The 13,229-nt window shown below is 39.7% G+C and overlaps 2 protein-coding genes across 4 annotated transcripts in view; one reads left to right on the top strand and one right to left on the bottom strand.

Moving 5' to 3' along the window:
* Positions 1-886: 886 nt before the first annotated feature.
* On the top strand, positions 887-4,164 carry LOC137282265 (putative ankyrin repeat protein RF_0381). The gene is made up of 2 exons (XM_067813995.1): positions 887-908; positions 1,802-4,164. The coding sequence occupies exons 1-2, from the start codon at positions 887-889 to the stop codon at positions 4,162-4,164; spliced, it is 2,385 nt and encodes a 794-aa protein (XP_067670096.1).
* A 2,457-nt stretch (positions 4,165-6,621) lies between these two features.
* The window catches only part of LOC137281235 (glycerophosphodiester phosphodiesterase domain-containing protein 5-like), a 51,419-nt gene continuing 44,811 nt past the window's right edge, over positions 6,622-13,229 (bottom strand). For all 3 annotated transcript variants that reach the window (XM_067812377.1, XM_067812378.1, XM_067812379.1), the window contains one exon: positions 6,622-12,704. In XM_067812377.1, coding sequence (XP_067668478.1) covers positions 12,425-12,704 — 280 coding nt within the window. In that variant the 3' untranslated portion in view covers positions 6,622-12,424. The remainder of the gene's footprint in view (positions 12,705-13,229) is intronic.

Below are 13,229 nucleotides of genomic sequence, written 5' to 3'. Positions count from 1 at the left end.
TTAGAATGAATTTTAACACTGCATATTTAAATTTTTGCGTTTTTGTGACATTCTATTATTATCATGTTATGAGGTATTCTTGACGACATTCTGTGCGTCCAGACGTACTTGGTGAATAGTACCTTCACTCAGAAGGGACTAGTACCCTAATTATGATATAATAGAGCACATGCGTCTTCAATAGTATGTTGCGAGTGTATTTCTGTTCCAGAAAACATAATAGTTCAAGGTACAACAGACGATGCAAGAGCTGGAAGACAACATGTTTCTGGGATAACATATTACATAGGTAACATGCTAGTATCTTTGCATTTACTCGATAATTCTTAGATGCTTTCGGAGATCAAAGGCACCGACTCTATTTTGTTCCCATTTTTGACTTGTGTCATCCAATTACCTCACACGTGGAAAACGTGAAATGCTTCAGCAACCCATGCTTGCCGGAAGAGGCGACCAGAGGGATCGGCTCGGTCATCGTATCCCGTCAAGGGTCTATCAACCTGTTTTGATCCTAAAATCCTTCTGATATGTACATGATGAAATAATTGCTGATTGAAGAATGGTTTATATTATTCACATAAACGTAATATTGGCATGCACATGTAGATAGTTTCCGGTGACGTGACATTACAGAAAGAGCAGAAATGGTTACGTTTGAAGCTAGAGCAGTCATAAAGTTTTTGGCCATCGATGGCAACCCAGCGAAGCTCACTTAAGATCAATTGACAGCAGTATCTTCGTCTCCACAACAGAACTACTATTTCTAGCTTTTCTCTATCATTAGGAGGAACATTTTAGATAGATAGTCAACTTCTTTATTGCGACAGATACGACGTTTCGTTTAGATCCTAACATCGTCATCAATCAAATGGTCTGCTTGGTAACGATGTTAGAATCCACACCGAGACGTATGCTCAGGTGAAGGGCATATGTGCATATACATTAACGGTATTGCTATGTGTTCCACAGGAGATATCGCTTGTGTGAGATCAAACAATATCTCCGAGGAGATATCGTTTCGACAATAGAGTTTGCACAATGCCCTGACAATACTATGACGTCATGATCTTGATGACGTCACAATGTTATGACATTGCTGCACTGCAAATCTAATGGCAATGCTGCGTACAGAGATTTCACTGAAAATTAATAAAGAATGATCTTGGGTAACAAATCGAATCTCAACCTCATGTCTACTGATATCAGTTATATCAACCATTTGTTACTTTATCAACTCGTGTTGATATATTGGATATCAGTAGACACTTGGGTGAGATTATCCATATATCATCTGTTTCAATTTTCAGACAATAAAAATTTGTACAAAGACAATGTATTTCACGACACACATGGTGTCTTGCCCGAGCGTCCATCTGCCAGAGACAGAAGAATAGAAGCAAGTACGTTACTTTCACGTCTTTTTTTCACTTTTTCACTCCATTCAGTATCAAAGTCATCAACCTACAATTCGAGCACCGCCTCAAGCCTTGTCTCCTGCTTCAATGAAGTATCTGAAAGCTTGTCAACTAAGATTGTTTCATTCTTCACTAAAGACACTGCCAAGTCCCCATAAATCGCGAACGAGGTTCATCTGCAGGTAGATCCACGTGAGTTTGATAGGGTTACGTCCTGCTGACTTGGTTGAATCCATGTAGATAGAAGCCCCTTCAGTATGTTGGTATCATCATATATGTAGAGTCAGAACCAGCGTGATTGTGCATTCACCCCTGTAGCACACACTTCCTGCCCTGCTGATCCATCTTAAATTACCACTGATGTGGCATATTTCATATCATTGCAGATACTGAACACCATGGGTCATCATTTCAGCAGTTTCGACCAGATCCCGTTATCCAAAATCGCTCAGATCAAATGTTCAACAAAGCTTGCCTTGTAGGAAATATTAGTCTAGTGAAACAACTCATATCCAGGGGTGAAGTGGATATCAATAACGTAAGCCCGGGTGGATGGACACCCGTGATGATTGCAGTGTCTAAAGGACATAAGCAAGTACTCAATACTTTACTAAAGGAAAAGTGTGATCTGTCACTGATGTTGGATAATGGTGACGATATACTTCATGTGGCATGTTCTGGCAGCAATACTGATATTGTCAAAGGGCTGGTTTCAAATGGGGAAATCAGTCTTGAGAGAAAGGACCTGTCAGGTAGAACTCCAATCATGAAAGCAGCACTCAGTGGAAACAAGAAAGCTTTTGACTTACTAGTAGATGAACATTGTAATTTGTTCGGAATAGATTATAATAGGAATAACTTGCTTCATGCTGCCTGTTCTGGTGGTTGCGTGTATATCGTAAACTATCTCCTGACCCATAAGATAGCTGACATAGAGACTAGAGGTGGGGATGGGAGGACTCCTGTAATGGTGGCAGCAAGGAACGGACAGAAGCGAGTTTTTGATCTCCTTGTGAAGAAAGGATGCAACCTACACGTTATGGATGATCTAGGTGACACTGTTCTGCATGTTGCATGTTGTAGTGACAGTGTGTATATAGTTACATACCTTCTGTCAAATAGGATAGTTGACATTGAGGCCACAGGTGAGTACGGGTTAACGCCTGTAATGTGCGCGGCAATGGAAGGGCAGACGAAGGTGTTCAATGTACTGGTAAGTAAGGGATGTGACCGGTCTGTGGTGGATGATGAAGGTGAAAACATCCTGCATGCTGCTTGTTACAGCGACAATGTCATGATCGTTAAGCACATCCTTTCCTGGAAGTCAGTTGACATCAATAGTAAGGGCGATCATGGAGACACTCCGCTGATGGTGGCAGCACGAGAAGGCAATAGGAAAGTATTTGATCTTCTTGTTTCACACGACTGTGACCCTTTTGAGGTTAGTGGTGGTGGCAACATCCTTCATGCTGCATGTGATAGCAACAATGCAGTCTTAGTTAAAGACATTTTATCACATGGTATTGCAGACATTGAGAGTAGAGATGAAAATGGAGCAACACCAGTGATGTTGGCGGCAGAGGCAGGTCAGAAGAAAGTATTTGATCTACTTATGGGTGAGGGGTGTAGCTTAAAGGTAATAGACGATTATGGCTGTAATATTCTCCATGCTGCTTGCAATAGTGACAATGTTGAGATTGTTGAATATCTCTTATCTCGTGAGATAGCCTCCATCAATAGCAAAGATTCAAACGGGCTCACACCTGTGATGACAGCAGCAACAAATGGCCACAAGAAGGTGTATGATCTCCTTGCTAGGAAAGGATGTGACCTGTCTGTAAACGATAGCTCTGAGAATACGATTCTGCATGCAGCGTGTGCCAGTGATAATGATAATTTAGTTAACTGCATTCTTTCACGTGAGATAGCTGGCATAGAGAGCAGAGGGGAAGATGAGCAAACACCCGTAATGGTGGCAGCAGGCAATGGTCAAAGGAAGGTGTTTGATCTATTGGTTCATAGAGGATGTGATCTTTCTGTGAGGGATGATTATGGGAACAACATTCTTCATGTAGCTTCCTTGGGTGGGAACGTTCAAATTGTTGAGTACCTCCTCTCCCGTGACTATCTGCTGTCTCGTAATATTATTCATACTGATAGCAGAAATAACGCTGGTTGGACACCAGTGATGCTTGCAGCTGCAAATGGGCAAAAGGGAGTTTTTGATCTGTTGGTGAGAAACAAATGTGATCTGAATGTGTTTACTAAGGACTGTAACAACATTTTGCATGCTGCGTCTTATGGAGGTAATGTCAACATTGTGGAGAGTATTCTGTCACGTGAAGTAGCTGACAAGGACAGCAGAGGACAAAATGGTGCTACACCGGTGATGTTAGCAGCAAAAAATGGACAAAAAAGAGTCTTTGATCTGCTAGTCGGGAAAGACTGCAACTTGTCGGTGGAAGATGACTCGGGTAGAAACATACTCCATTATGCTTGCCTTGGTGACAATGTCCAGATTGTAGAGAGTATTCGTTCTCGTGAAGTAACTGACAAGAATGGTAGGGGAGAAAATGGTGAAACACTGGTGATGCGTGCCGCGGCGAAAGGAAATAAAAAAGTCTGTGATCTGCTAGTCGGAAAAGGCTGGAACTTGTCGGTGGAAGATGACTCGGGTAGAAGCGTACTTGAAAGTAGAAGGGGTGGCGCGAGAAGTGGGCAACAGACTAGTCGCTGCTGCTTGTGTTGATAATTCCCAGTTGACACAACACAGACATAGCCTACAGAGGAAGAACATCAACATCAGACACTGGACATGGGCGGACAGTTCGACAGGAAATAAATGCTGATAATCTCATCTACTCATTCAGTCAAAACAGTCAATCACTGAGAAGGTAAACCATGTATGTTTGGAGGTCTTGTCCACAGGTTCACATTGATTTTTTTCATTTTGTCATAAAGGTTTATTTTTGTCCTAGATGGCTTTGCCCACGTGGAGTTTTGTCCTACAATGAGATTTTATTATCCATGAATCTTATCATTCCATATATTGGACAGCATGGAAAGTACCTTAACTGCATATGTGTATCCACTAGACTCAAGCTCTAGGTTTTTCCCTTCTGTGAGCTGGTCTCGAGCAGGTTAACCATTCCATTGACCTCTTGGCGACCTCGACTACGTCTTCCACACCACCATATTCCACATGTGTATAAGTGTCAAGCTTGGCAGCAGAGCCTCCCAGTGTGACCTACGAACATTTGGCTCTTTTGGGGACATAGAGCATCGACTAAAATTGGCTTACGGAACTGAACATTGAGTGATTGATTTAAAATTTATACTGTTTTGGCAATGAAACTTCTTGACAAACGTTTTATGCTCAAGGTCATTTCTTGTGTAAACTTGACCTTTAAAGACCTTTTGCCTTGACTTGAGACAGATACTGATTTCAGAACCTATTTCAAATAGAACAGGAATACTTGAGCGCAGAGGAATACTTGAGCGCAGTATGTTTAGTCCTGTGCTTTTTAATCCCAAACACGGATCCACTCCGAGACTTAAAGTGGATGGCCTGGAACTCCTTGCTAAGGGAGAATCCAACAGAAACACCAGATCCTCCATGTCCTTCACGCTGTCAGTGATAAACACAATGATGTTCATCCCGAAACGTTACGAGGTACAAGGAGCATTACCTGTGTATTCGAATTTACTTGGGGGAGAAAATATTGATATTCACTTCGAATGTCAGCCCTATACCTATATATTGATGCACATTTGACAGAAACTCCAAAATGCCCACAGAAACGACACTTCAGACAAAACGTAGATGGAGTTAAAAATAACTGGTGTCCATAGGTAATCACTTGCCAAAATGTCAAGGCAACAAAATACTTTTGAGGCGTCATTGTTATTCTTTGGTGGTGGTGTTCAGACCAGAAAATCAATTCAGGATCCTGATTAATTATGCCGTTTTTTTACAGGAACTAGACACAAAGTTACATGCGACTATCTGATAAGAAAGATAAATCACCTACATCAACAATTGGTCATAACTTACACATACTTACGACCCGTGAAGGTCCTGGGTTAGAATAGTCCTTACGCAACCCATGCTTGCCATAAAAGGCGACTAACGGGATCGGGTGGTCTGGCTCGCTGACTTGGTTGAGACAGTCATGTCATCGGTTCCCAAATGCGCAGATCGATACTCACGTTGTTGATCACTGGATTGTCTTGTCCAGGATCGATTATTTACAGACCGCTGCCATACTGCTGGAATATTGCTAAGTGCTGCGTAAAACTGAACTCACTCACTCACACATACATCAACAGAAAAAAAGAGACCAGTGTGTCATCTCTGGTCACATTTCAGGCAACACATTGTCAAGAAATATCATACGGCAATGTCATACAGCCAAGTTCTAAAAAGTCCCAGTCACCTGCTTCAATGCTTAATAAGTGTGACAGCTGATTCAGCTTTGTGGCAGAGTGTAGAACTTCCAGTGCAGTTATTATAGAATCCTTGAAGAGACACTGTTCCATTGAAAATGCCAAAGGTAACCAAAGAGTGACAGTTTGGTCATCAGAGACAAAACTGTGATGAAGATGAATACATAATTAAACCTGTACGTTTCCGAACTTTACTGAGTGATTTGTCCGAAAGACCACTCAGACAGACATTGGATATCTGAATGTGAACACCTGGTGTCATCACTGATTTCAACTGATTCATTTGTAAATTTGCCATCACCATATTGTCTGTCATGCTGTTCTGTCATATTTTCATGTCTGATTACTGTTTTTGTACTTTGACCATTTGGTGATATCGTCATGGTCATTTCAGTTATTTTTTTTTATTTTCTGTCTTCCGTTTGCTATACGACAGTGCAAAACATTACAAATATATTATCGATGTTTGTAAAGTAATGATTTGGTAATCTGACGTCCGCTGCAGAGCAAATTGTCGGATTAACAAGGATGTCGGACTAAATAATTGAGACTATATTATGTTTATTCAATTTGTTACCAACAAAAGCATCAAATAAGGCCAATTGTCGGATAAGGAGGTCGTATTAACGAGATTTGACTGTATTACGTCACAATGTGTCTGTTCTGATTCAGTTGTAGTAATGGCCATGCTTGGAGTCTTAGAAACGGAGCACTGATCACAGGGTAAATTTGACGGAATGACAAAAATTAGACCCACATCCTCTCTTAATGTATTTTATTCCAGTACAACACATATTTTGCACATGCACAGTGTCAGTTTATAGAAAAATAGCTAGAAATTATCTCCTACATCTGCATTGAACTTGAAAGCACATCTCAAGTGTAGGTCATTTGCAACAGTGATGCACCACAGCAACCATCCATATGACAGCATCGCTATATATCCCTTACAATACAACATTCATTACATGTAGTCCTAAACGTGTGTGTCTGGGACACATTCCCTCGACTATACACCAACAGTGTTATGACTGTCATCGAACTGTGTCCCAGTATAGACAGTTGGTATTACAAACAGATTCACAAATGCATTCTGTCCATACAATCATTTCTTTGAACTAAAAATGTCTTCCTAGAAGCTTTGCAGTTTACTAAGCAGTGGAAAATACACACAAAAATATTTTCCATTTGATAATAGCCAAATTAACATGCTGATTGTCCTGAGAGAAAATGTTTCTAATTTGTTCAAATTGTACATTTCCTCCTTTTGAAAGAGAAAACTTTATGTTCGGAAACATAGAATGACAAGAGAATTCTGTTTTTTATTAAAATAAATCCCAAATTCCACCAAAATAATAGCGTTTGGTCCCTTTTTTTGAAAATCATGAAACTGTCAGAGAAAATTACATTAATATTGCATTCTGAGGAGGTACAGACTTCATACTGTGTTATCTTGCTGTTACTGGCATGCTGGTTTATACAGAGTTACACATTCCTGTCTTGATGACAACAACATGTGCTTCTACTGAAGATCATCTGACACATCATGTAGCACATGATCAACGCAAGGCTCACAACAATTCCAAGCACTCATTGAAAAGGTTTGCATAGTAACATTCTGTACCTTACAAATCAGTAAGTAACCATGATATATATTTATTCATGTTTCCAAAATCCTGAATACAGCCATACAAAAAGTTATTGTACTGTTAGAACAATCTTGTTAAATACACATGTTGTAAAATCCACTGCTATACTATTGCTTGATTACTGTGTAAGTTTGGCCGAGGATTCACCATCTTGTTGGGTTTCCATGACATTTAAACACACTGTATGTACAGATTTAATCTGATGTATGGAAAACAACCAGTGAATGGAATGTATGATATCACAAATGCTTTAAATCTTCAAACACCTCACCTGTCAACCTCTCACACAATATTACAGGACTCTTGGCACAAGCCAGACTTTGTACAGACCTCCCAGAAGTGAGTGACTGATTTCGATTCTACACCGCTTTTGGCAACATTCCAACTGTATCCCTGAGGGGAACACCAGAAATGGGCTGCATACACTGAACCCATGTGGGGAATCAAACCCGAGTCTTCTGTGTGATAAGCAAATGCTTTAACCAATAGGCTACCTCTCTACCAGCATTGAACCTTCTTGAAACAGCAAAAAATACTTAACTTTCAGTGATGATTTATTCTGTTTCTTTCTGAAGTGGAAGCTAGGGTAATCAATTTTGACTCATTTATCAAACTGATGAAGTCAGGAAATACTGGAAATATACTGTCAACAATTTGTTTCTAGGTTATATGAGTAAAGTAATTCTAGAGCAAAGACCAGGGAAATTCAGATGGTGGTTGGCAGTGTAGCACTATTAGGATACTGTCTCATCTATAAATTTCTGAATACATAAATGTTTACTGACCTTCGAAAGAGAGTGAGAGTGAGTGTGGGTATGTCAGCCTGTCTTCGCAAGCCTCAGACCACTTCCCTCATTCTCCACCTAAAATGGTTTTTGCCCACCTGGGAGGTCTGTGTGAGTGACTATCACATAAAACACAAGCAAGCTTGCTAAACATACATCAACTAAATACAATTTCCTTGCAGCAACACTGAGTATTTTCATCAAGCATTTGTTACAAACATGGGAATAAACGTCAAGAATAATATTTACATTATCGCTCTAATCACACTCATTACAAATGAGTTTTTAAGCTTGAGTGAAATTTGATAAACAATAAAGCTTTCAAGAAAATAAGTTAAATGATTTGATTCGACATGAATAAAATACAGCTACATGAACTGCATGTCATTTGTCCTAAACATCACTGAACTGACAAACTGGCATGAAGAGGTACCTTCATAAATGCTTTGACATACAAATTATATTCAGTACATAAGATGAACTCTTCTGAATTCCTACAGATATCAGAACCCTAACTTTGGAGGGCTTGTTTTGTTTAATTACAAACATTTAAACATGTCTGGAATCATTTATGAAACAAAATCAGTGAAGAGAGAACAAGAACTATAATCTCCCCATCTGCAGACATACGATAACACAACACTTCAACACTCTGGAGACTCTCACTAACCTATTCAAACATGTACCTACATGCATATCATGTCCAAATGGGGCCATAACTTACCTGTATCTACATGCCCACCTCGTCTACATGTAAATAAGATATACCTGTAATCTACAGGTGTACCTCATAAATAAACACACTGTAGCCTATTGTGTCCCTTATCTCCACATGTGGAGAATGTCATGTAGATATATCACATGTAATATATACAAACCATACAGGTAATTTTCAGCTTTTCAGCCTATGATGAAAGCACACAGCAAGCTGGAACCCATGTGTTGCTCATGTCAAACACTTCTCACAAATAAAACAAAACATGACTGGAAGAAAAACACCAGACTAGGAAAACCATTGAAACAAAGAAGGACAAATAACTGTCAACAAGAGTTAAAACATTGTGACATATATCCTCTGTTAAGAGCCTCCGTAGATTATGGGATGATTGAAGAGGTTTAAAAGAGCCAAAATCTTTGGTAGCTAAAGGAGTATATTTCATGATTGAAGCTTGTAACTGAAAACACCACTTGTGCACATATTTATATATTTCCCACTATGATCAGTCGTCACAAGACACTGGACACTGGTGCTGCAGTTATTCACGCAGACCTTGATTTGATTTGATTTTTTATATCGGATTTTTATATCGCAGACCTCGATTTGATTTGATCGTTTTTGATTCTTTCAATTCTTTTGATATTGCACTTTGGCAATGTCTGCTACAAACAGTTCTCATTGCATAATTTGCCCAGTGTCAACAAATCACTTTTCACCGAACTTCAGCCCTTGAAACTTAGAGTTGGAGTCAAAATTTCATTGTCGCTGTGTGGAAATAATTTAAAAACATATTCAAATATCAAATTGAAATTGTGATAATGCTTATCGAAAATCAAAAGTATGGTGTCAGATTCGATTTTCAATGAAACAAACCGAATCTTTGCAGCCCTACTTGACACCAATATCAAACACACTGATTTCTGACCATTATTTCTTACAACCGTGGCAATAACTTAACAAAGAAGCCATTCTTGTGACAAAAATAACATTAACAATAGGATCCTGCGTACTTCTCAACAAGGCTCCTGGCTGTTGTGGGCCTGTGCTGTACGACCATATGAGGAACATTCCCTGTGTAATAGGTCCCTGTGCTGTAGGACTATTCGAGGAACATTCCTTGTGTAATACGTCCCTGTGCTGTGGAACTATTCAAGTTACATTCCCTGTGTAAGAAAGGACTAATGCTGATTCAGATACTGACTGTATAAGAAGCCATCAAAACTGAGATGCTATAATGCAACTGTAAACATGAAAAAAATGTAAAACTTGCAAACATGTCAAGTAAATGTAAATGATTAAAAATTAATAACTGTCATCATGCTGTTGTACACATTGTTAAAGTTTTGGAACTGACTTCAGTGATGTTCCGTTAAAGCTTCGTTAATAGACTAGTTGCCCACCTGTGACACTCTGGTAATGATTGGAGCATGATCCAGTAATACACGGGTGAGCTCTGGCTACAAACCCACACACCAGTGACACCTGGATCATGTTCTGGTAATACTCTGGTTGTACTCATTGCTTGACAACTAGTTATAATTAATTTTATCAAACCTCTGCTTCAAAGAGGAATATAAAATATACTGGATCAATTTCAGGCCAATGTACAAGAAGAATACCCGTGGACAGACACACAGACAGTGGACTGTAATAAAACAGTTAAAAGAGATTCCCTGGCCAGTGACAGTTCATAAGATAAGAAAACTGAAACAAAACTGTCAAGTCTTCAACAACACACAAACAATCAGATCAGCGGACACAGATACATTTTAACTCAAAGTTAATGTTTGATTTGTTTACAAAATTGATTGCATGTCTGATTAGCATCCTCAGACAGTAAAAAAATATAGAATACCTGTATGATATGCAAATGTTCTAGCAATACTTCATAAATATTTTAAATATGTGCACCATAAAAACACCTTCAGTCTACACACATGGATCTTCACTCACAATCTTTCGTTTAGTATCAGTTGGTTTAATTTAAACTGAGGTCGAAAATTCAAGGAGGTGATAGAAAAATTAACACAAGCTTCTATGATTGATGAATTTCCATCAGTGCATACAAAGTCACCCAGTTTTCAGCAGGACATAAAATTCTAATGTGGACGAAAAAGTTCAATGTAAATACCGATTTGAAGTTTGGTTGAGCTTTTTCGTGTTGATGGCCAGAAGCAATTGAGTGAGAGAATTTTACACCCGTTTTCGCAATATTCCAGCAACATCATGGCAGGGGACACATGAAATGGGCTTCATATATTGTACCCATGTGGGAATCGAAAACAGGTCTTTGGCGTAAAGCACTTTAACCACTAGGCTACCCCATTGCCCTGATACGTACAAGGCGTAGCACCAGAGCTTTGTTTTACCGTCTGTATCACCAACAACAGTTTCTGAAACCACCGATATGGTCCACATTTAATTCATCTACAAATAAGACAGTTCTTGGTGACACCAAAATGCAGGGATTGGGAAAGAGAACTTTAACAATGGGCCATTTTCAGGTTTGTTAGCCATTTTCTGAAATCAGAATGGGCCACTGCTCTTGTAACAACAGTAAACTTTAATGGGCCATTTTTCATTCTAATGTGCAAAATGGCCCATGGCCCCTGCCTTTCCCAAAGCCTGAAACAAAGCTCATCAATCCCCGAACTCCAACCCGCTATCATGGAAATACAAAAAGTATTTTCTTTCATTCAGGTGTTCACTTGTTCATGACCAACTGACAGAAGACAAAAGTCTGTGTGAACGCACAATCACTTTCCGTGAAGTACTGCAGCTCACCTTCACAACACCTTGTAAAACAAAAGGGCTGCACGTCTTGCTATATAAAAGCATAAACCCCACCATACTGTACACAAATATCGTTCATCCTTCGTGTCACGCACCATGACCAGAATCTTGCCATACAGTGGCACCAAACATCAACAGGTTCACCATACTTGCTCAAGCACATACCATGGACCTACTTAAGATTAGTTTCTGGACATTTGGTCATGAAAGTTTCACATCAGGTCTTATCAACAAGCAGAAAGGTTTCTTTCAGGTTTCAGGTGCAGATGCTCATAACCAATATTGGTCTCAGTGTTCCGATAACGATTTCTTCCCCCAAAACCAAAATGGTAAATTCCACAGTGACAGGAATATGAACACTCTGTTCATTCTGACCTTGATTTCCCTTTTTCTGACAAGGAACAAATTGACGAACTCGCTTCTCTTGGAATGATCCCATGTCACAACACGTTCACACACAGACAACTACTGCCTTTGACAAAGACTACAGGGCATTCAGTGACAAGACACAAGCTCACAAGGGTCTGTGTACCATGAGAACAAATACACATAATACACAGATAAAAATATTGCATCCAAACTTGTTGTGTCACAAGAAAGACTATAGTGACTGCTGTCCTAATCCACTTCGTACTTGCTGTCGGGGAAGGTGTTTCCATTGTGGTATCTACTAGAGTAGGGGTCGTTGTTGATTGATGCCATGGAGTATGACGAAGCAGGCTGGTTGACCACACCGCCGTGGCCGGTACGCACGTCTACCTCCTCCACGAGGTCCCCGTCTGTCATGTTGTACAGTAGCTTCTCCTTCATATTGCGAGATCGGTGTCCCTGAGCGCTGCGTGCTGCACTGTTCAGGGAGATGGTTTCTGGGCTAAATGAAGTCCCATATAGCCGGATTCTGAAAGCAGAATGTTGTATGGCTCAGGCTATTATAGCTTTCGTGCCATTCAGAATTGTTTCAGTACATATTGTAAACATGTGATTATGGCATAATCAATTTTTAGATTCAGTCCTATTACCAAATTATTTTCAAGAATCTGTTTCTTATGAACGGTTGTTTGTTTGCTGGTTGTTTAACACAACTCTCTGCAATATTTCAGCTACATGGCGGAGGTCTGTAAATAACAAAATCTGGACCAGACAATCAAGTATCAACATCATCAGTATTTATCTGCACAACTGGGATATGATGACATATGTCAACCAAGTCAGCCAGCCTGACCACCTGATCCCGTTAGTCGGCTGTTATGACAAGCAAGGGTTACTGAAGACCAGGGATTGGGATAGAGAACTTCAACAATGGGCCATTTTCAGGATTATCTGCCAATTTCTGAATTTAGAATGGGCACTCGTTTCAGTGTCACACTCATCATTCCACATAATACAATCGAGTCAAATCCTCCGTATATCAAATCCACTGAAA

This window comes from Haliotis asinina, chromosome 4, assembly GCF_037392515.1.
Source record: "Haliotis asinina isolate JCU_RB_2024 chromosome 4, JCU_Hal_asi_v2, whole genome shotgun sequence".
NCBI classification, from domain to species: domain Eukaryota; kingdom Metazoa; phylum Mollusca; class Gastropoda; order Lepetellida; family Haliotidae; genus Haliotis; species Haliotis asinina.
This window is presented reverse-complemented; position numbering and strand designations above follow the sequence as displayed.

Coding starts and splice junctions, on each gene's coding strand:
- LOC137282265 (XM_067813995.1), top strand. CDS start 887: ATGTTAGAATCCACACCGAGAC. Junction 909..1,801: donor GTTAGAATCCACACCGAGAC/GTATGCTCAGGT, acceptor ATATCATTGCAG/ATACTGAACACCATGGGTCA.